Here is a 23,895-nt window from a genome sequence, read left to right as displayed (position 1 = left end):
AATATTTTTGGAAACAATCATACATATGGCCATGGAAAAATTCTGTTACAAGTCTGCACAGAGAAACTTATTTGTACATTGTATAGACTGTGTAGTTTGTAAGAAGAGTGAGTAAAAAAATCTGTACGTATTTCTTTTTTCTTCTGAGAAGATGTATATTTTTGCTACAGTATACCCACTTGCAAAGTAGAATAAAACATTCTTTTTTCACAACATTGCATGTGCTGTATTCATTTCAGTCACTTGCTTATACTTTTTCCTTCGGTTCTTGTTGTGGGATGGCATCCTCCGCTTTAATTCCTTCTCCCGGCTCACTCCTTACTACTGCCGGTGCCTTTCCAAGGGCGCCTATAAAAGTCATATGGGATACTTTGTTAGATAGCATAAAGTGTTATCACATACAAAAGCACAGAAAGATGCAAATATATGTATCTCTATTCACTTTTAAGTATTCTACTGTAGAATATACATACCTGGATAGCAGTAGGTGACAATGAACTATGAAGAATACTGATAGATTTAGAATAAACCTGGCCTATAATTGCAATGAAGGCATGCGTTAAATGCGCCTTAGCTTTCTGTTCTGTGTGTAAGGACAGCGAAAAGGCTCAACATGCTAAAGTATTCAGACCGCCTGTAAAGCAATATACAGTGCTTTTGCAATGCTGACCATCAATGCGTGACCCGTACCGTTGCTGCAATTTTACGAACACCCGCTAGAGAGCGTAAATGAATGGTCTTTCGTTTCATGTACTACACGGAGCTTATGGACTACAGTACTTGCCTTGTGTGAGTTCAAACAGCACCTTTTCCACCTCTTCCTCCGCCAGGGCGTCCACTTCTTCCTGATCCTCCATTTCGTCAAAAACGTCCTCGAGGGTCTCCTCTATAACGCCAGCCTGGTGGTGGCGAGGAGGGAAAAATATACGTTAAAGGACCATTTCGGTATGTAACGTTGACATTTTTCACTAAAACTGAAATATTTTGATTTAAGAAACCTCCGTATGATTTTCATTTACTTCTAATTTTCAAAATGTTTATGCAATAGCTCACATTTAAACTTAATTATGTTGACCGAAGGAAAACATTTTGTTTTTGCCATAGCTACGTTTCTTCTTCTCCAAACAATGGCCTCACTGACCTGAACAAGACTGTCTGTTACCATGGTAACTAGTATTGGGTTACATCATGCTGCAATTTTATAGCAGGAGGATTTAGGCTCAAACACATTATGAATGTGTTTGAGTAAAAAAGAATTAATAAGAGAGCAGACCATATGCGAAGGTAAACATTATGCATTTGCTTTGCGAATGTTACCTTTCTAGTTAAACTTAATTGAATTAATATATTTCTTGTAAGATGATATTAAGTCTATTTACTTTGACCATCTCCTTGGTGAGGTCTGAGACGGTTTTCTGGATCTGTGACACCTGCAGGAGGGACTGCATGTCCTTCATGATGTCAGCACTCGACTCGAAAGCGTTGACCAATCGTACGTTGGCTGGAAATGGCGGGGAAATGTCACAGTGAAATACCAAACAACGTTAACAAATCCAGCACGTCGGCAGAACGTACTGCGCCTGCATGAAACCCTGATTTTCCACGGTTTTCGTTGGATGTTTAGTCAACGTTGCATCAGAATTTTGCCTGTTGCAGACGATATCTTTTCAGACATAACAGTTCTAAACTACAGACGGGATGTATGTTAACCTTGTATACGCGAATACGACCTTACATGAGTCGTTCTGCCGAAGCGCTATGCATAATACACTACGAATTTCGTGCAGGTGTAGTACGTTCTGCCAACGTTGTACCCCTTGTAGTAGAAGAGGACCAAAATCAAATCTCAAGAAGGCTAGACATCAGGCTAGTCCATGTGCAATCAGAATCATTCTGTATACGAAAAAATTGAAACTTTATAAACAAGAAAATTGTTACTCAAGCACATGGAAAGATTTTGAAACTCTCAGCGGCGTTTCAAGTAGCATCCACTACTTTTCGTCAGTGACTTTAAGCTTTGAAATTAACTGAAGGAAAGGAACGACCGAACACCAACAATAAACCAGCCAACAACGTCCTAACTGAAAATTTGTGACAAAACAACCACGGATAAAAAAAGCAAGATAATATTTAGGTACACCAAGTCATTTTACACCACTGAAAAATTCATTTAAATGCTCAAATCCTTCGTACAGATCTTGTACATCCGTGAATAGTTTCATCAGGTTGGTAAGTCAATGAGTAAAGACACTCTTTTTACACAACCAAGTCTTTTATTCAGCCGAAGTTTCGGTGACCGTCTGTCACCTTCCTCAGAACAATTCTGACTGGTTCACATTGCACTGTAGCACAGGTGCCGCTGCTGTAGATGCATTCCCAAACGTACAATATTTACACACCTACACATATACGTGGTTACAGGGAACTGTATCACAGTCGAAGGGCCAATGCTCTAGAACACGCTTATTTTGTAAAAGCGCGATTTTGACGCGTGGCGCTTCCGCCGTGAAAACACCCTTGACGTTTACACGCGTGGTAAAAACATGGCTCGGTGTTTCTTTTTGAATTTTGGCAAGCAAAAGGACAAGGCTTTGACGAGTCCGACCGTGTTAAAGATTTTTGTTAGAGATGAATAAAAGTTGTAGTAGTTGTGCGTTGAAATCTGCTAATTTTACGGCCATGTTTGTACGGTTGCTTTCGGCAGATAGGATTGATGATCCCTCTTGAAACTGTGTGTGCTGATTCCCTAAAATCTGAGCTTTAATTTGATATATAGCTTGATACCGTTTTTAATGGGAGAGAGCGCAGAACCAAAATAGACGAGATTAACACCATTCAAACCGCAGCGCCCTTTATGTTCCATGGTGGAACGCGGAGCAGAAACCGTGGGACTTAATGTACGTCTTTGTCACCATGATAAGCGCCAAGAATTCATTAAACCTCTTAAAATTGATATGCTGATTCATCACAAACCTTAGCTTTCCATCGATACGTAGTTTAATGGCGATTTAAATTGTAGAAGTTGCACGACAGTAGAAGACGGGAAATGTTCACTTTGTTATATGACGACGCCATACCCAGCGCGTTCTACCTCCGCGCACCGTCGTTCTTCATGAAATTGTGGTCAAAACTGTAGCGGCGTTGTAAGCACGCAGAGATCATGAATCATTATGAAAATTCGTGTGCTAATTTTCAGAAACTGTGCCTTTTATTTGATGTATAGCGTATTGTCGACTTGATTATGGGGGAGCGCAGAACTCATATAGAAAATATTCACTCCGTCATAGAGACGCAGTTCCTCCCGCGTTCAAATTTAGTTATGTTTCTAGGATTGTAATGAACAGGTAGCATTCTAGTCCCTCTTGAAAACTACGTGTACTAATTATGGGTTCACCACACCACGAAGTGGTGAGGTGAAACCATATTGCTTTTTCTGGTGTTTCTTCTCCTTCTCCTTCTCCTTCTCCTCCTTCTTCTCCTGCCATTTTTTAAATGGATTCAGCTTCTTCATTTTAGGGCCTAAGGTCCTGAAATTTGGTATGGAGGTACAGTGGGCAAATACCACTAGGCGTTTTTTAAATTTTTGTGATACAGGCTTTTAGAATGGTTTTATTTGAGTTTTTTGGCTGTGTTATAGCAAATGCATTACTGTGTTAGTGTGCCGTGTTTACCACGTTTGGGTATGAGTCATCACAATGGAATGCAGGGCATCAACCAATAGGCATGCAGCTTTCCTCTATTCTTCTTGCTGATTGGCTATTGGGATTTAACTTGATTATCAACTGCACAGAGCATTTCCACCTGCACAGAGCATTTCTTGCTGATTGGCTGTTGGGATTTAACTTGATTAACACCTGCACAGAGCATTTCCATACTGACAGTATGTCTGTATTCAAGTGTTTTGGTAGGTATTTCAAGCTTTCCTGCTCCAGCATTGGAATGCGGGGCATGAACGTTATTTTTATTTTGAAAATCAACAGTTTGCATTATGCAATTAAAAATCCTAACCAATAAAGTAGGGAATAGCTATCCAACTGTTGTTTTAGTCGTATGTTACTTCATATTATAGTTATATCAATGTAAATCATTGTTTTCCCTTGTGTTTCTCATTCTTTCCCTGCCATGTCGTAAAATGTGGTGAACCCATCGCTGTATTTGCTCCAAAGCAAATATTGGCCTTTCTAGTTCCTATAAACATCAGCTTTATTTTCATATATAGATTGATAAGTTACACGCTGTTAATGACTGATACCGCGGGGCCAAAATAGACCAGTGAACGTTAGACCGCAGCGCCCCGCGTGTTGGAACGCGGCCGCTCTGCAGCGGTAACCACGGAACTAAACTTGGCGCAAAAAGTTTGGATTACTCAACTTTGTTCCATCATATTTCCATTGTTACCTTCGCCAAGAAGGTTATGTTTTCAGTAGCGTTTGTCTGTGTGTGGGTGTGTTTGTGTGTGTGTGTGTGTGTGGTTTAGCAAGATAACTCGAGAAGCAGTGGATGGATTGGAATGAAACTTGGTAGGTGGGTAGGTATTCATGAGACCTAGAAATGATTAGATTTTGGGCCCCATGGCGGCTTTCCTAGGTACTGCAGCTGAACTTCCGGTTTTGATATCTCATGTTCTGGACATGCTAGGGTCACGAATTTTGATTGGTAGATAGCTCTTGGGGTAGGGAAGAAGTGACATGAGTTTGGGTCCCCTAGCGCCTTGTTCAGGAACTGCAGGAGCATTTGTTGAAAAAAATTTAAAGGACGATAATTCAAGAACCGGTTGACGTATTGTCGTGATTTTTGGTATGTAGGTAGTTGAAGTGATGCTTGACATAATCAGATGGCAATTATGCAAATCAGGAGCTAATGTGCATAATTTATGAGGAAATTCTATAAATCTGCTTTGTTCGATAATAGAACTATGAAACACTTGTGACATCTACTTGAGAACGAGAAAAACATCTGAGAATATAGATTATGTAAATGAGGACCTAATTTGCATAATAAATGGCATTGCATTATAAATTCTTATAATTCCATAGTTGTAACTGCTGCACCCCAAATTTCATACTTGCCACATTTGGAAGTTAAGTGAAGGTGAACATCAATAAACATAATTTATTTAGATCATGACCTCATTTGCATAATTTATGAGGAAGGGCTATAATAGCCTTTTTGTTATGATAAGGCTGTCATTGGATGGAGAATGTGATCAACTGATATAATCCATGCAAATGAGGCTCTTATTTACAAAATCAATTATTAAAATTGTATAAATCGTCACCCGCAAGGGTTAACATCATTTGGCGAAGGTATGAGATCGTGGAACTCTTGTTTCTTTATCAATTTCAATGTATCATATATCATTAAAACGCTCATGAAATATCCTTTCCTATGATACCAAACTTATTGTGATTGTGAAATCATGGAACAGGCACCACGCCTGGGTCGCAGAAATAAATTTCAACACCAATCGGTCAACAATAACCTAACACCTCCTATATGATCCCAAACGAAACTTTCTGTGCATTTTCTGCAACAGTTGCCCTGTACTTTTATACCACAATTGGATGTTGAAAAGATGGGTGAGAGCGCAGAACCAAAATAGAAGTCAGGGCTACCACAACACCCCTCAAATAACACCCAAAAGTTCACAGCGTTATCGGATGTAAACTATCGGTCAATGAGCCGCAAAAACTATCTCAAATTGATCCTTATCTTACAGTAAGTAAGATTTCACCGCCATAACCGGCCTTGTCTTGTTTATTTCTGGGAAGAAAGGGTTAAAGTCGGACGCTAATATCTGCTCTCGTTCATCCGCCAACGCTGTTCTCGGTCCCAGAGCAGTCTGCCGGGTTTTAGAAAACCCCGGAAGTGGAATAGAATATTCGACCGTTGGCCCTTCGACTGATCATGTGTTACAAAGTGAGGGAACAGTAGCCCACCTAGCTGAAGTTTCAGGCAGTTTTCCACCGAGTTGAGTTTGGCCTTAGCTGCGTACAGCCTGGTCACAGCCTTCCTGTTCTGAACGATCTGCCGGGCCAGCTGTACACATGCGTCCTTCGAGGTCTTTTTCTTTTTTGCCGCATCGCGAAGTTTCTTCTTTGTCTCAGCGTCCGCACGTCCAAATGCTTGGAGTTGAATGAAAACAACATTGTTATCAACATTGTGTCCTCAAATTCTGTATCCAAATTGTCACTTAATCTCTAGAAAAATTAGCCTGGGTTCCATCCTGGTTAGTTAACGTCCGCTCCCACAGTCGCTACCACCAGGATGGAACCCAGGCTATAGAAAAATACGGTGGCATGCCGACTGTAGGACCTGTAGCCACTACCAGAAGTCTTGAAAAGCGGCTAGAAAGATTAGAAATTGGCCAAATACTAATAAACAGATGACATGCAAGGCGAGTTGGTTTACTATAACGGACCAACTCCCCTGGTATGTTATCTGTCTATTTCTACTCTTTCAAACCGTTTCTAAAGCCTGGTAGAGGCTATACTAGTAACTGTGCGCCAAAACAGAAACGAACAAAATGCCCCCAAACTTGTAAAAGACGTGCAACTAATTAAATTGAGTCGCTTCTGGTTGGACCGTTGGAGATTATTTTTGTTCTCCCTAGACTTCTTACCAAGCCACCCTGATTCAGCTCTCACAATACCGGTTTGTTTAGAGAAAACTACCGACACACGTGCACCTGCTGCCTATCGCTTAGCAACCTGTCCAATCAGGTCACACAAACTATAAACTTTGGGCTGAGTGGTTCATAAACATGGCATAAGGAAGTGGAAAGTGTCCGAACGGGGGTCAACATTTCAACAAAACGCTTACCACCAATTTCTCTGTCCAAGATTCGATGTTCTTGCTTCAACTGACGCTGCCATGCCCGGATCTGAACATAAAAAAGTTTAAGAATAGTTCGAAATAAAATATTAAAAAAAAAAGACACAATGCGTGTAACGCTCGTGTTTTCAATCAAACATTTCCTCACAAAAGATCAAAGATGTTTTCACGCATTAACGGTAATCCAAGGACGTGGTCTACATGTAACTACAAAAGAAGCTATTACTGTAATATTTAACCAACCGCACAAAGTACCTACCTAAATGAAATCTTCAAAGAAGTCATTAATAATGTATGAATAGCGAGAACAATAAAATCGACCTGAGAAAGTCCTAACCTACTGTATTGTATGTTCTATTGTCCATACAATGTGTTTGTGCTTTGTCGTGTGGTATATATGTTGCGTTAGGTACAACGAAGATTATTTTAGCTTGTTTCCGCCAATATATTCCAGTGGTTGGCAACTTTAGGTTTGTTTGTTTACTCTCAACTTGACAACTTCAGTGTGTGTTGATGCTATTTAAGATAAAGGTACAAAGTTCAACAGTACGATACATACCTAAAACTGAATCTTTCTACCCTTGAGAACTTTTCCAAGATCATGTATTTCTTCAAGATAACCATTACATGCCTTGTCACTCCTTGTCACGTACCTGTTGTTGTACATGTTGTAATGTGCATGTAGCGAACAAAACATTTTTGCCCACCTTGTCTCTGGGGTTGTTTGCGGCTGGTTTCTTCTTGACACTTGCGCCGCTCCCCATGACTGAGTCTCTCAACTTGTTGTGGCGTTCCGTCAATCTCCAGAAGAGACAGTGACGACCCACAGGGAGCGCATCTTAAGTGTAAAATCTTAGTTCTGTAGCCTGTAGACTAGTACGCTTAGCAATGAACTTGGAGACAGTTTAACAAAATGCCTCAAAGTCACGTCAGCTACCTGTATTACACACGCCAAGGAACCGAACTGGACGGTTACATTTCACTACAGGGGTGTGCGACTGAGCTGTGATGTTTGTCAGCAAGCGGACACCTAGATGTTTCTAAAAACATGCAAACGCAGCGTGCCATTGTCCATAGTGATCTATTCCTAATGTTTTAATATCGCGTGGACAGCGTTGTGCGATGAGAGAACAACCTGCAAAATGGTACGGCCCATTCTTGGTTCAAAGCTTCCTGGTTACATGTTGTAACCAACCATGTGGTAACCACGCAATTATAACCTTCACACATATTTACTTCCAGTACACTGCACGGTGTAGTCTGCTCTGTGGTTCATGGAAACCGTGACGTCAGGTGTAAGAACGCTGTTGGTTGTTTGGTTGTTTGTTTGTTTGTTTGTTTGTTTGTCTGTTTGTTTGTTTGTTTGTTTGGTTGGTTGGTACGGTTGGTTGGTTGGTTGGTTGGTTGGTTGGTTGGTTGGTTGGTTGGTTGGTTAAAGGAAAGGCTTAGTTTGCGATTGTTCCCAGGAACAGAGAATGTAGGAAAACAATCGGTGTACAAGCTTGTCAATGATACAAGGCCTTAAATTTGATTACTACGTTACAGTGTCAATACATGAATGCGCACCTAGGGATGTTAGTATTCAAAAACAAACTTATACTGTTGGTGCAGGTAAGTTAAAGCGAGGAAAATCACGAGTTTGTTATCTGAAAAGCAAGCCATTTAATAGCGCACATAGAAGCATATATGCTACAAAATAAGTATCAAGATGTCAGAATAACTATAAAGACGTTACAAAAGCAAGAACATAGAGAGACGGTCACCATCGTCTTGTTGTAACAACAACGTGCAGTATAAATGATACCGCTAGGAGACTCTCTTAACCCGCTGACTGGGTCAGGTTTACTTGGTGCTAGTGTACTTGGTGACGGCCTTGGTCCCCTCGCTGACAGCGTGCTTGGCCAGCTCACCAGGCAACAGCAGACGCACAACTGTCTGGATCTACAGACACAACAAAAGAAATACGTACCGAGTCCGATGTAGTGTAGTTTAGTGTAGTTTAGTGTAGTTTAGTGTAGTTTAGTGTAGTTTAGTGTAGTTTAGTGTACTTTAGTGTACTTTAGTGTAGTTTATAGCCTCTACCAGGCTTGGGGAGGCGGCTGGGTGCGGCGAAATGTTCTCTCAACGGACAAACTCCCTTGGCATGCTTATCTCTCTATTTGGCCGATTTCTACTCTTCCAGCCGCCTCCCCAAGCCTGGTAGAGGCTATGTAGTTTAGTGTAGTTTAGTTTAGTGTAGTGTAGTGTAGTGTATGGATGTATGGAAGGATGGATTGGTGGGTCGGCGGACGGACGGATGTGGATGGACGGACGGGTGGATGGATGGATGGATGGATGGATGGATGGATGGATGGATGGATGGATGGATGGATGAATGGATGGATGGATGGACTGGACGGACGGACGGAAAGGTGGACGGACGGACGGATGAATGAATGGATGGACGGACGGACGGACGGATGAATGGATGGATGGATGGACGGACGGAAAGGTAGACGGACGGACGGATGGATGGGTGGACGGAGGGGTGGATGGATGGATGGATGGATGGACGGAATCGGGATGGATGGAAAGAAGGGAGAAATTAGGGAAGGAAGACGAAGGAAGGACGCAATGAGTGGAGGTTTCTTACCTCCCGACTAGAGACGGTTTGTTTCTTGTTGTAGTGCGCCAGTCGGGAGGCCTCGCCAGCCATCCGCTCAAACACGTCATTCACGAAGGAGTTCATGATGTTCATGGCTTTACTGGAGATCCCAACATCCGGGTGAACTGAATTCAAAGAAAGTAGACAGCAGTTACAGTGAGCTTCTTCCTGTCTTAGTAACCACTATATTCTGTATCTGTTTTTGAATAGCCGGTATAGCCGCCCTTCGGCGTAACACACGAGCTTCGCAGAGACTCGGCGCGGCGGCAGCTGGCTATATTACACCGATCGACTTGTTACACCTAACCCTTGAACATCAAACTCTAAGCATTGTTTAAAGCTATCTAATGATAATGCCCCTACTGTACTTGGTGACAGCCAGTTCTAGGAAAGAATGAGTTTTGGAACATCTCAGTATTCTAAATCCTTGATTGATGACTCTGGTACTTGAAGGCGAGACTATTTCTTGTTCTCTCCTGAGCTGGTAATTCTTTAAATTGATTTTGAGTATAGTAATTTCAATGCTTGTGTTTTTTTTTCTTTTGTACACGGCTCAGTTTTTGTGGATCGTTTTGCATGTTTATCTAAGCTATTTCCTCAAAAATAGCAAACTAGCTGAGCCAGTATTGACACTAGTACCTTGTTTCAACACCTTGTAGATGTAACTGTTGTAGGTCTCTTTCCGGTTCCGGTGATGACGTCGGCGTGCCTTCCCATGAGGCCTCGGGCTCGGGGTAGAGTCAGGTGCAGAGGGACTGTCAGCTCGGACCTTGTTATTGTTGTGATTAACGGGTTTTGGCGGCATTCTACTGATAAAATACATAAAAAAGACAAAGGGAAGCTTAAGTCAAATAAATATTCTAAACTGATATCCTTTTTTTATTCCATAGACCAGGCGTCTCAAGCAAATATATAAACAAACAAAACAGCGTGATTTCGTATGCATGACACATGACCCTTCAAAACATAGGTACGCTGGGAGGGGGGCACCAGCAAGCAGGACGTTGACATTGATAACACGCTACCTTCCTACGTGTTTTCATCAAACAACAATGATTGTGGTTTAGGCGAATCGTGCTCGGGCACGGTTTGAAAGGAACGTGTGGCACGTGGACCAGATGTGAGGAACGATTTTCTGTGTGAACAGGGTCAATTCTCAATGATAATACAAGCAATTCAATACAAGCAATGCATGTCACATATACCAAGGGGGTTAAATACATTTAATGGTATTTAGCTTCCTTGCATATACTAAAGGAGGCCTCTTGAAATTCTACAGCATATACTAAAGGAGGCCTCTTGAAATTATACAGTTTTTTTTCAAGCCACATGTTTAACTTCAGGGATATACGTGTAACCCTTTTTCTTGCCACGTGCCAATATATCCTGTGGTATGGGCAGACGACGTTACTAAAATGGCATTTCAAAATATCTTCACATATCAAATTTACAACATGTACTTTGCCAAGGCCTAAGGTCATAAATGATGTACTTACGCCTTGTTGGGTAAAGCTTGTGCGCTGAAATATCAAACTGAAAACTAGTCCGTGTTGATCTCTGAAATCGCGATGTTCGCCCTGCCACGTCGACAGAAATTCTCGCGGATAATGACTAATGAGATAATGAGTTTTCCAGGACGTTTCTCACACCTGAGGAAGATGCGCGCACACCTGAAAACGTCGTCACATATCCACCTGGGATGTTTTCAAGTTTATTAACACTGTTTAGTAACAGCGCAGCGCGGTCATCAAGTTGTATGGTTGTTTTGCTGATCTATTCAATCCACTGTCATCTGAAATCAACACTCAACTTCTATCACACAGTTATACTTTTCTAAAGCTAACTGTATTCAGGTAACATCACCTTAATTGTTTAGTTCTGTTGCTGTTTATCGGGCCTTACCTATTTGATATTTTTGTCTTGTGTTGTAATTATTAATATACGTCTAGTGGTGACGTTTATATATAAGCTATTTCGCCTGAGTGTGTCACCACTATGTATTCAGTTGAAAAAATCATGTACTCATTCCAGGTACCTCATATATTCCAGGACCCTTGAGCCCTTTTCAGTCACTATCCTATGAAAAATAACTGTTCGTTTGTGAATTTACATTGACAGACAACGATCTTATTTTTATCATATTCAAGCCTTCTTAAGAGGATACAAAACCCAATTTCAATCACTTTGCTATGAAACATAACTGTTCGTTTGTAATCTGACTAGAATTGAAGTCTTATTCGGAAGAAACAAACTTTTTCCTTCGTCACGTACTTTAAATTTGTGAAACAATTTAGATCGTTGTTCAATACGGTCACACTGTAAACACACGTTTATACGGCCTTATCCCTTAATCAAAATGACCTCGACACTGTAATTGTCGATAATACACTTGAATAGGCACAGTAGTTTGGGTTGTGGTGCCTCATTGTATTTTTCATCGTACATTGAACTCCGCAGTAATATATCCCACCCCTACGGAATAGCGCCCCCTAGAGGCGCATTCCCAAAAGACAGGGGTTTAGGGCACTTTAGACAATGTCCTTTTGATTGAGTGCACGATGTCTATGAAATTTTAATCCAAACTTTCATTTGTGGCTCCAACAGCCTCTTTGTGCTTTGTTTGAGGTATAAAGGCGCGAAACATCTGCGTCTAGAGCTCTGCTATTCTTACGCAAATGTTGGTGTTATTTGTCCCAACTTATAAGCCACTCTCACAATGAACTGTCCATTATATTAGGACACGCGATGTCACTGTTCAAAGTATAAACGACATATGTAGTCTATTCTTTCGTTTACAAGTGTGATACTAATACATTTAGTATCGTGTAGGTAGCATGTGAATACATATATATTGAATAAATCCCATTATTTTCGTACGTGAACATTTTACAGAATAGAAATTCACTACATATAGAACTGGTGTACCAATTCCAGGCCATTTGAGTGTGTAGTTTAAGTCTTTCCTAACTAACTATTTTGAATTGGTAGCGACGGAACTTTGTGGATTGGACTGTAGCTATGTAAAAACGTCACCAAGATTGATCAGAATTTGTTCTTATCAAAGTGTTATTTGTGTACCGCAAGGCTAGCCGTTAGGTGGCGCTTTTAGTACGCCGACAAGACGGTACCAAACGATGGCGACCAGGACCTATCAGCCCTGTTCTTTGCGTTTTGACAAAAGGACAATTTTGGGTCATTTCCCAATGTTGTTAACAATGACGATGATCAACTCACTTGAGATGGCACGTACGCCTTTGGAGAAAAAAGTAACTAATTGCGTCAAGTATTTACTTGAATTGAAACTTAAATTGATGAAAATGTTTTTACTTGATCGTTGATGAAAAAGTTTTTAAAATTGCGTCTTTATTTGATGAAATTCTTTCTAAAATTGTCAGACTGTACTGGGCGAACGCCTTGCCTCAAACTAGTCTCCAAGCCGACTTTTCGGGGGCTGTAAAGACATTACCATTTGCCAGCAAGCTATCATTTGCAAGAGAAAGAGCTTCCGTAAAAAAAAAAAGCCTGTACAAAAAAGAACCCCCTATTCAAACGCCTAAAACGTGTCAAAAATTAGCCGAAATACCTAAACCTCCAAGCAGATCCCTATCGGAGGGTCTGCATGGGGGGGTCCTGATTACGCTTTACGCTAAATTTATGGAGGCCCGCAACGCTTTACGTTAAATTTTAGGAAGGCTGGCAACGTTTTACGCTAAATTTTCGCCTCCTCACTACGAATAACGGTAAATAAAATGACTTCCCTACGAATTACGGGAAATTATAAAGAGGCCGCCTACGCCTTACGGAAAAGAGCATGCAGACCCTCCTATCGGTGACAAAAAGACAGTATCAAATTGGCCAGGCAATATCCATTAGCCAGAGAAGGTCCGCGGCCACCGACGGGTGGTGGGGGTCAGGACAAAAAAAAAACGGCCATATATAAAAAGGTAACGATCATTCCCCCACAACCTCTGCTTGGAGAGTACCTAAACCTCTGCTTGGAGAGTAGGCAAACGCGTTGGGAGTGACAGACAAGGGCGGACCGTCTGCCGGATAGGAGCCCGATGTCTGCACGTTGGCGTGAATGAGAACACCTAGAGAGCAGGCACCCGCCAGCGAACGGACGTGCCAGCCCGGACACATTGCACGACACCCTGGCCTTCCCCTTGCAATGTTCTGATCCGCCTGGTTCTGACTTTTATTGCGTCTCGTCCCTTTCCTTGCGTCATTGTCCTAAATTTAGTCTGCCAGGCTTTGGGAGGCGACTGGAAAGGGTAGAAATTGGCCAAATAGAAAGATAACATGCCAGGGGCGTTGGTCCACTAGAGAACACAGTTTGCCGCAAAAAAAACTCTTTCCGGCCACCCCACGAACCCCTAGTAGAGGCTAGCCCTGGCCTGAGAGAGTATACGTACAACACGACAGCTTACATGCTTGTCCCAGTATAGTAGCCTCTATCAGGCTTCAGAAACTGCTGACACACTGATAGTAGAGATCTGCCAAATAGACAGATAACAAACATGCTAGGGGAGTTGGTCCGCTAAAGGACTACAGTCAGCCACTTCAGTGTACAGTTTGCCACACTGAAGCGACAAACTTTGCTCCTTTAGCGGACTAACTCACCTGACATGCCAAAATATACGTCTATGTGGCCAATTTGTGCTCTTTTTGTCGCCTCTAAAGCCCCCCCCCCCACCGCGTACACACACACACACACACACACACACACACACTTGCTAAGACCACAAACTCCTGTTCAATTCCTTTCAGACAACTTTATTCTTATAACTTGTCTGCACGTAGTAGGAATAAATACCGTGTATACGATATATAACACTTTGCGGAATAACAAAACAATACTGAACTTGTGCGGAAACAAAAAGGAAAACAACGAGGGTATAAATACACAACAATATCATTAAAATTCATCTCTCAAGTATAAAAATAGAGCTCTTTCATAATCTGTGATATATATACAAATATTTACAATATTTACAGTCATATAAACATTTGGTAAGACTTTACGACAGTGTGATAGTATGACACTGAGACTGGACCATCGTCTGTGCTCACAGAACATACAATTCACAACAGTTGGAACAAAGCTAACACCAAACAGCTTGATGTAGACTTATACATAGAAGTGTTCATATTTCTCTGCTTGACCAAACGTCTCTAGTTCAGGGTCGGTGCGTTCCTCTTGAGCGGCTTGTCGCCGGTGTCGGAGTCGTCTTCGTAGTCTGACTCGAAGTCGCTGTCGTCGCTCTCGGCGGGGTCCTGGTCTACGATACAGATGGTGGCCTGAACGGGGAAGGCGTCCAGGAGCTGCCGGCCGTACTGGTACATGTAGTCGTACACGGGCTTAGACCAGTGGAGCCTGGAGAGGGAAGGAAAAAAATTGATAAGTAACGCGTAACAACATTATATGAGTCTTAGCATTCTTAACACTATTTGGAGAGGGGAGGCCAAAAAATTGTATAAGTAACGTGTAACAACATTTACGATTTTAAGCATTTTAAAAAAGTAATTACAATTTAAAATTTACTGTGTATACACAATACATTGCCATTGTTGTACTCGTATATGTGTCCAGTTGGGGTAAAGACATGATATTTCTATAGACTGGCAGCCCAGTCTTCGGTTGTTTTGATATTATCCAAGCAGAGGATTGGGCTTTGCCATATTTTCGGCGTGTTTTAGGCTTTTTAATAGGCTTTCTTTTTTGTATTGAAGACTAGTTGATTAAAAAACAGGCCAAAAATAAGCCAAAGCCCACACCTCTGCTTGGAGAGTATTGTTAGCTAGAGAAAGAATACTGAGCTGAAAACTTACTTGACAGGGTGCTGGAAGGACGGTAGACCAGGCTCGGGACCGCGTGTGTCAGAGCCGTTGTTGGTGGATGAAGGACGAGCGTAAGGCTGTGGGGAAAATAGAATAAGAAACATGATAAATACAATGTTACAGAAAACAACACACACATCACATAATCACCACATGTACCCGAAACTGCACTGGAAAGCTGGTTGTGTGTTACGCTTGGAGCAAGGTGCTGCTACGAGCGTTTTTGTTTTAACCACCAAGACGCTACTTTTGTTAGGCCAAGGCGAAGAACAAAATTCGCACCGGCTTTTCAAGTTTGACCCGGAATCGTTAAAATTCATGTTTGTTTGAGAACATGTGAATCTGTGCTGAAGTATACGTGAATTACATGCAGCAAAAATACACATTGCGACGGCAAAATCATGTGTAAACCAACGTAGATCTCAGAAACTACGCAATACACATTATGAACACTGCAATACGAGTAGTCCGAAGTATTTGGCCACGTCTGACACTTTCTTTGTAGTATCAAAGAATGGCTGCCAATTAGTAAGATTAGGCCCGATTGTTTTGGAGAAAATGAAGCCATACTTATTAATTAGAGGACACTGGAGGCTTAGACCGGAGGTGTGAACTTGTTAAAAACTTTCGGATAAGACCCACTCCTAAGGCTATTGAGGTTGAAGGGATTTGGTTCTAATCTTTCGCCTGTCATTTTTTGTCGCACGTCTGCTAATTAAGTCCATACGATTTCTGTCTCAAAGACCACACAAGCTACACTTATGTTTTGTACAAAATGTCCTGAACGATAAGCGAAATGAACTTGAAGAAGAGATTTTTGTTAAGATTTTTGCTTACTTCACGAGTGTTGTTATTGGTAGAAAATGGCGTCATGTGTTTTCGCCTTGGTAACAGTTCATGAATATGCGCCTATCCCGTGAAAGTAAAGTACATGTGATTTTGACATGCTCGCTCTATGTTTCAAGCTTTTAGGAGAGGTGGGCCAGCTTGCAAGGTCGGTTCTACACACACACAAAAGCATGCCTTGAAAATTTGGGAGGAAGGAAGAAACACACGTTGGATGCCGTCTACGTCCGTTCAGTCTCCGGAAGCCGTCTGACCGGCTCCCGGCACGAGAGTTTACTCCAACCCGCTTTTGAAGAGGAGCGCCCGAGATCATAAAACGTTTTCGGCTCGCCTTTTGAACTCGTCATAAAAGTGTTTATTTGAAGCCCTAAATGGAGATTTGAGTGAGTCCAGGCGACAAATCGGCCCACGGGTCGTGCCTTCGCCGAGTGTATCAAAGTGTGGCGGCGTACTTCAGTTTTCACTCCAACGGCTCTTTGCCGACTTTGATCAACAGTTTAGGATAGCGCCAAAACATCGAATGTATTTCCGTCTTGCGTACGATCATTTTGAAGAAACTTTAGTTTTCTAAACTTTCGCGTAATTCAAAGATAAAGATGGCCGTTCCAGTGCAAAATCGGGAGTAGATAGGGAAAATTATAGCGTATAACGAATGGGCAATTTTTTTGGAGAACGATGACTGGAAATAACAGATAGAAATTGTGCCTACCTTGCTTCGTCGCTCCCTGATGGCGTTACGCCTGAGGATGTCGCGTTCTGTCACGATCCACGGACGCCAGACTGGGGGCTGGGCGGGCCTGGGGTCGGGAGGGAGAAGAAACATACGATTAAAATCACGTCAAACGCCGCTCAAACCCCTGACAATAATGTCATCACACTTCAAGACTTTTGAGCCAAAATCTCGACTGTTGAGCCACCATTTATGAACCGTTATACCGCAACGAAAACTCCAAGACTTAAGTTACAGTCTTTTCATACAAGAAAGAAAGATTGTACGAGCTGTTATGGCGTTATTCTTGACACTGACACTAAGAACAGTTACATGCATGGTTTTTGTGTTTTTTTTACAGTGGCAAAATCCCAATCCACAGGTCTGGGTTTGGACATATCATAGCGACCAAAACACATCGATGACCAGCGATACTAGGAAGCTCTTGCACGACAAGGCGGAAGCACGAAAAAAAAATGAGAAGAGATATACCAAGAAATGTCTACTTACATTCCCGAAGCCTTTGTCGTCTGCTTGTGGCAGTTACAGTGCTGTGCCGAGCACAGAGCGGCGGTGTTGTAGTACGAGAACCCGGCAGTTTCCATAGTCACTAGCGAAGTACAGACGTTCCTGTAGAGTACAGAGGTGAGTTGGATGAGCTCCGCGGAGACTGAACAGCTCGAAGAGACGGCTAGAGGAAAAGTGATACTCCCTCAGCTCTGGTCAGGCTATTTGTACCCGAGCTAGCCACGGGCGGCCCTCCCCTCGCCCATGCATACATTTTCACTGATCTGCCTCTTCGCAGGAAGTTGACGATTCTCAGTGTTTTGTTTTCGCTCAGAAATCCCATTAACTCCACAAAGGCACCCTGTAGTGTAGGGTGTCATCCGTGCTTTAGTTTTGGCACCGAATCGTCATTAGCCCCATTGTGCTAAGTTGGGATAGCCGCACAGGCTTGAATGGAAAGGGGCTGCATACATTTCAGGAGAAGAATAAAATGAACCTCCCATTTTTTCACTTTTATGGACTCCCGATTTTTCTTTTGAAGAAAGTTCGAGTTGAACTTCACCGTGGGAAAAAGTCCAGGTTTGGTGTCGCGTTTCCAGATGGGCCGATTTCCTATCATCAGAGTTGTGGCCGGGATTCGAACCATCTGGGAAGTTTGTTATTCCATCTGGGACGAATTTCGTATTCCTGGGGTTTATGCTCAAGGGGCTCTAGAGGAGGCACCCCCCTCCTCCCACTGTCCCTCATCAGATGGACGTGACGTCGTCCTGTTGCACGACAATTAAATTTGGGATGTTTTAGCACGTATGCACCATTCTCGTGTGAGAGTGCGAACTGGGCTGACAGACTAGTGCGACTTCTGCTCACTCCCAATCACTCACACCTACGGCTAGGAAAAATTGACACAGCTACAATAATCAAAATATGGAACACGAAAGAAAAACAAAAACAACAAGAGAAACAGTCCTGCACACATGGAACCTTCCTTTGGGAGTACAGTGTACGATCAAATACTAAGTTACTAAGTGTATAGTTAATACCAACGCTATTTTCCACCCTACGTAAGTTGTAGTGTCTCACAAAAAATGCCACAAATTAAAGTTGATCTCTGTTTTTATGGTAGACAATCCAATGGCCCACTATGAAGCAGCTTTGTTATTTCTACTTGGGGTTTATCTATCTAAGAAAACAAAGAAACAGATCATGTCAAATTGTAAACACACTAGATACTAAACACCTACACATGTGTTTCTGAGATAGCTGGCCAAACAAACGACTTTGTATATTACAACACAAGAGATTTTTATACAAAGAAGCCATATTAAAACACTGACTTTGAAAACATCTAGTGGTATACATGTTTTCTTTTTCAGAAAAAACGAATCTTTGAAAAATCAGCACATGCTCCAATGCCCCTCCAAGACTTTTATGTTATGTTTATGTTATGTTACTTTTATGTTACTTTTCAGATTTTTGTATTTTCGTTCTCCGTTGTACAATGTGCAACGTTACCAGAGGTAGGCGTACGAAAAGGGGGCATGCGATTTGCCAAGCACCCCATAAGATCACCGCTAATGTTGTGGTAATGATGTGAAATGGGGGGGCGAGAAGAAATTTTGCATGAAAACCAGACGTTTCCCCTGACGGCCGGTCCCTCAGCGGGAACACGTGGAGAATCGCCACCGAACCCGACAAGAGGGTGGGAACGCACTTGGATGAGAAATTCCACCGCACATCGATAATGAACAGGGCGCACTCACATCGCACTCGGACTGATAAAACCACGCGCATAGGGCTAGATAGGGATTACTCTCCAAGCAGACGTTTGGGATTTATTTTGGCGCTTTTTGTACTGGTATCTATTTTGTGCTAGCCCAACACAAAAAAAGATACCGGTACAAAAATAAAAGCCCGGTAAAAAGTCCTAAAACGCCAAAATATCAGCCAAAGCCTCTGCTCGGAGAGTAGGGAAGTGTGTCGGAGGCCTTTATATTGTAATAAAGAACGTTCTATAAGTGATAGAACGTTCTTGCTGTAATATAATAATCACCAAATAAATTCATGTGATTTTGCAACAGTAACAACCAGCTATACACTAGCACATATCTTCCCAAACCTTTAAAGTTTAATATAAACCCTTCATATCTTCATTGAGATACAACGTATTACACATTCACGAAGACAATTATTACTGTAGCATCCCCTCATATGATTTTGAAGAAATTAGGGTTTAGTTTTTCGTTCGTGCATTCGTAAAACTGCTATGAACTTATGTGTGGAGAAATCCACAGTTACGTAAACGTCCCAGCCTGTTGCAAAAACAAGTTCATGGCTTGATCCTTTACAAAAATCCGTTTATGGTGATTTTTCTGTGTATTTTTCTACAGAATGATCCGAGAAGAACCCACACGTATCGTTTCCGGGTAAACAGAAAATATGAATATTCACGTCATGTGATACGGAGAAAAGTGTAAACAGTGGTGTATTTGAGCTTGTTCTACAAGACAAAGGGAAGAACAGAAATCCATGTCCGTATTACCGGATTATATTGTGTGATCCTTTCTTTGTGTTGTGTGTGTGAAGTTGTGAACTGTGTGTTCCGAGTCCCTGGTAGTGTTAGCCTGGATGCCAGACCCAATACACTGGACACAAAGTATCTCAGTGCATGGTGCTCACTGAGATACTTTGCTATGGGTCTGGCACCCAGGCTATAGTACTGTTACCGTGTGCGCTGAAACAATAAGACAAAATGATTGAACTAATGTTGGACTGAGTAGGTGAGCTAGTCTCTACCAGGCTTCAGAGGCGGCTGGAAAGAGTAGGCCAAATAGACAGATAACATGCCAGAGGATTGGAGTTGGTTTGCCGCCTTTACACCTTTAGAATTAGCGGACCAACTCCCCTGGCATGTTATCTGTCTATTTGGCCAATGCTTGTCTTGTATCTACTCTTTCCAACCGCTTTCCGAAGCCTGGTAAAGGCTATCGTTACTTTCTGTAGAGTTATTTTTTTGTCAAAATGCTACTACCTTAAATTGATTCCTCCGTATATCATTTATGCTTTTGCCGCCTCACAAGTTCTCTTGATCGTTCATGCATTCCAAAAAGTCATAAACGATATCAGCGAAAAAAAAACATAGAAGATGACCACTAGGAAAGTTCTCAAACAAGAGACACATGTTCGAGGCTCGTAAAGCTGGATTTCTTACCATCTGTGGGCGCCTTTCAATTAATCCAAAGTGAACAGCTAGAATAACACCGGCCGCTCCGTTCCCATGCTGGGTCCGTAAGGCGCTCCCCTACCGTACACCCCTCACACGGAGTTACGAGATCTCGAGCTGGTGCGATGAACGTATGCCCCTTCACGTGGATTAATTACATTAGACCTCATTACTCGTAAAACCCGTATAATAGCTGATGCTAAAAAGTACGTGTAAGTCTGATGTGTATAATGTAAAACGGTAGGCTTAGTCTCTACCAGACTAACTACGCTGGCTATATATATAGTCGTCATACAGGAGAATATTTGCCAGGGGAGTTTGGCCGCCTTGGGGTTTGACCGGCCGCGCATTTCGGGGGGAAAGAAACAACCTTCCGCGGCCGGACTCCCTTGGCCAATTTTAGTCTGCTTTTTGCCGATTTTAACGATCCGTATTCCCGTAGAAAGGCCTCAGTGGAGGCTAGGCTTAGCGTAACAATGCTCTTGAACTTGAAGCCTGGCAAACAGCCTAGTGCTGTAGTCATGGTAGAGCGGACATGCCATGAAGTTTATATGGACCTTTACATTTCTGAATCACTCTTATTCACGTACAATTTTGTACAGAATAGCAAGTGCAAGTTCCTTACATGATCGCATGATTCGGTGCAAAAGAAGAAACGAATGAAACAAATGAATTTTTTTTTTATATCGCGAAATTATTTTTTAATGCCAGTCTGGGACACGCAATGTGTAGTCTCTACCAGACTAACTACGCTGGCTATATATAGAATTGCCAGGGGAGTATTGCCGCCTTGTAAGTTTGACAGGCCGCTCAGTTAAAAGAAACTACCCCCACGCGGCCGGACTCCCTTGGCCAATTTTACTCTCTTTTTTGCCGAATTCTACTATCCGTATTCCCGTAGAAAGGCCTGGTGGAGGCTACGCAATGTGCACGCCTACCGAACCACTGAACACTTCTCGTCCCTGCGCCCCTCACATGGACCCGCCACCCTTCACACTAGCGTACGAGGTTTTCCCGGACAGACGAACAAAACAGCAACGAGGAAAGTTATCCATGACCTACTGCTAGTGTGTAAAAACAAATCACGTAAGCAACCAGGTGAGCGATAGAATCTGGTATCGTATATTTTGGATAACCCATGAGATTTCAAAATTTCTACTACGGTTTGGCGCAAGAACATTGCACGTCGTACGCAAGATATCATCGTTTGTTTTTGTATTGCTGCACAAGCTTCTCAAGTCCGTGTGAGGAAGGCATACCCTGGGTGCCAAACTAGTATCGGGTCCTTAGCCGTTTTCCTTCGGCAGCCAAAAGCCCCTCGCCCGCCTATATGAATATTACCGCCCGGACAAATTTTTCGGGGCTCAACTCCTCCCTGGCGGTAATTTAGATAGGCAGACGAGGGGCTCTTGGCTGCCGAAGGAAAACGGCTAATAATAATAATAAATAACGGCCCGATACTACTAGTAGTTTGGCACCCAGGGTAGGTAGGCAGGGCTAACACGGTAGTACATGGCAACGTGTACTTCATTAGTCTAAGCAGTTTACACCTATGTACAAAATGAGAAGGGGAGGGGGGCATCACTGAGGTATGGCCAAGTCGTCAATATCTTATAGGTCCTTATATAATCCTTGAATACGATATGAAGTCATGTTTTTCTTGTGAATTTGTCTGCTTCTACAAGACACAATACACATGTGTATACACACACAGATACACATACACAGGTATGAATAAATGTATCATATTGTCACTTCTCATAGTAATATCCTGTAGGGACGTCAAGTTTTCAGGAAACGTCTGCGTAAAAAGTCATGACGACCTTACTCAAAGGCATTATTTTTAACGTTACTTTCCTCTATCTCGTCTCTTTCTATCTTTATGTCTGTCTTCATACTTAATAGTTTGTGTCTTTGACCATGGATTGAGCAACATAACACCGTATTTTATACGACCAAACGGTTGATGTTTAATATAGCTAAGTTTTCGTTGGACGACGCGTACGCATTGCCAATAGTAAATGTATTGCGGCCAGCGCCAAAATGTCTGCGATCGCAGCATTAGAATTTTAGAATTTGAGGACCAACTCCCCTGGCATGTTATCTGTCTATCTGGCCACTTAATACTCTTTCCAGCCGCTACCGAAGCCTGGTAGAGGCTATTCATTAGTCGTATATTGTTTATGCTTTTGCCGCCTCACAAGTTCCCGATCGTCCATGCATTCCAAAAAGTCATAAACGATATCAGCGAAGAAAAACACAGTTTCAGCATTGATGGCTTTCAATCTGCTTCACAAAAGTAAAATCTACTAGTACTTCCAGGACGAGGGGTCAAGTTTGACACAAGATGCTGCAGTAGCACGCCTCCGGAGCCGCTGATCACATCCCATCCGGCGTGCCCATCGCACGGTACCGCGAGCCCGGCCCACTTTTCAGGGTTACACTCGTCTGTAAAGTTCGCTGTTGTCTTCCAAAATAACACAGGCACACCTGGCAAGAAACTCCCACGCTTTTTTTTGTCAGATTGTAAAATGTTTCCACGACACAAAAACTTGAAGGTATACTTTTGTAGGAGTAGGGATTGGAGCTGTCTAAATAAACTCTAAACCTAAAGTAATGGATTCGATTATTGGGGGAAAAATACTGTAGCGCTACATAAAAAAAGAGAAATTCGGCTAGCGCAACTTTTAAAGTGTGTAAAATTTAGCATAGCCTCTACCAGGCTTCGGGAGGCGGCTGGAAGAGTAGAAATCGGCCAAATAGAGAAATAGCATGCCAGGGGAGTTGGTATGCTGTCCGGGTGCGGCAAACTGTTCTCTCCAGCGGACCAACTCCCCTGTCATGCTATCTCTCTATTTTGGCCGATTTCTACTCTTTTTTTCAGCCGCCTCCCGAAGCCTGGTAGAGGCTATCAAAAGCAAACGATTTCGAGACAGTGTTCAACAGGATTTTAGCAATAAGGTCTCATCATTAAACTTCTTAAGAACCCACTTTCTGTTACGAAATTTACCAGGGAAGGCACACGCGGTCGCAGTTTTGCTGATCGTTTTTACACCTCGGTACAACATCTCGAGTCAGTGTGAGATGCGCCGGTCTGCTACGGTCTGATTTTATTACTGCTACCATCGCGTGGGATTGTTTTCACCCATATTAAATGAGTTCACAGTGAAGGTCAAATTGAGGAAGGCGTACGCACGCACTGGACAAGGTGTTCCTTTTTTAAATAATTAAAGGCATGCAGTGAGTGCGATTTTAGTAGCCTGGTTACCAAACCTATTATAGCTCCCGAGTCCTACA

General features: G+C 42.4%; 3 protein-coding genes across 5 annotated transcripts in view; all 3 read right to left on the bottom strand.

Moving 5' to 3' along the window:
* Positions 1-40: 40 nt before the first annotated feature.
* Positions 41-7,719, bottom strand: LOC109464741 (charged multivesicular body protein 3-like). The gene is made up of 6 exons (XM_019761818.1): positions 7,542-7,719; positions 6,823-6,883; positions 5,940-6,125; positions 1,380-1,501; positions 785-899; positions 41-348 (listed from the first exon to the last, which is right to left on the bottom strand). The coding sequence occupies exons 1-6, from the start codon at positions 7,596-7,598 to the stop codon at positions 248-250; spliced, it is 642 nt and encodes a 213-aa protein (XP_019617377.1). The 5' UTR covers positions 7,599-7,719; the 3' UTR covers positions 41-247.
* A 771-nt stretch (positions 7,720-8,490) lies between these two features.
* LOC109464740 (late histone H2B.L4-like) lies at positions 8,491-11,083 on the bottom strand. 2 transcript variants are annotated; one of them, XM_019761817.1, is made up of 4 exons: positions 10,975-11,083; positions 10,118-10,287; positions 9,467-9,603; positions 8,491-8,775 (listed from the first exon to the last, which is right to left on the bottom strand). In XM_019761817.1, the coding sequence occupies exons 2-4, from the start codon at positions 10,281-10,283 to the stop codon at positions 8,677-8,679; spliced, it is 402 nt and encodes a 133-aa protein (XP_019617376.1). In that variant the 5' UTR covers positions 10,284-10,287; positions 10,975-11,083; the 3' UTR covers positions 8,491-8,676. The 2 variants fall into 2 exon arrangements, with proteins under 2 accessions (XP_019617376.1, XP_019617375.1); XM_019761816.1 differs by having other exon boundaries at positions 10,118-10,284.
* A 3,164-nt stretch (positions 11,084-14,247) lies between these two features.
* LOC109464747 (protein ripply) overlaps positions 14,248-23,895 on the bottom strand; it is a 26,871-nt gene continuing 17,223 nt past the window's right edge. The window contains exons 2-5 of one of the 2 annotated variants that reach the window (XM_019761825.1): positions 17,382-17,501; positions 16,872-16,959; positions 15,308-15,393; positions 14,248-14,852 (exon numbers count right to left, since the gene is read on the bottom strand). In XM_019761825.1, coding sequence (XP_019617384.1) covers positions 14,651-14,852; positions 15,308-15,393; positions 16,872-16,959; positions 17,382-17,476 — 471 coding nt within the window. In that variant the 5' untranslated portion in view covers positions 17,477-17,501 and the 3' untranslated portion in view covers positions 14,248-14,650. Of the gene's footprint in view, positions 14,853-15,307; positions 15,394-16,871; positions 16,960-17,381; positions 17,643-23,895 lie in introns of those variants that run through there. The other variant, XM_019761824.1, reaches the window with a different exon arrangement.

This window comes from Branchiostoma belcheri, unplaced genomic scaffold (assembly GCF_001625305.1).
Source record: "Branchiostoma belcheri isolate BF01 breed outbred unplaced genomic scaffold, Haploidv18h27 scaffold14, whole genome shotgun sequence".
NCBI classification, from domain to species: domain Eukaryota; kingdom Metazoa; phylum Chordata; class Leptocardii; order Amphioxiformes; family Branchiostomatidae; genus Branchiostoma; species Branchiostoma belcheri.
The sequence above is the reverse complement of the archived record's forward strand: the minus strand, read 5'-3'. Positions and strand labels throughout refer to the sequence as shown.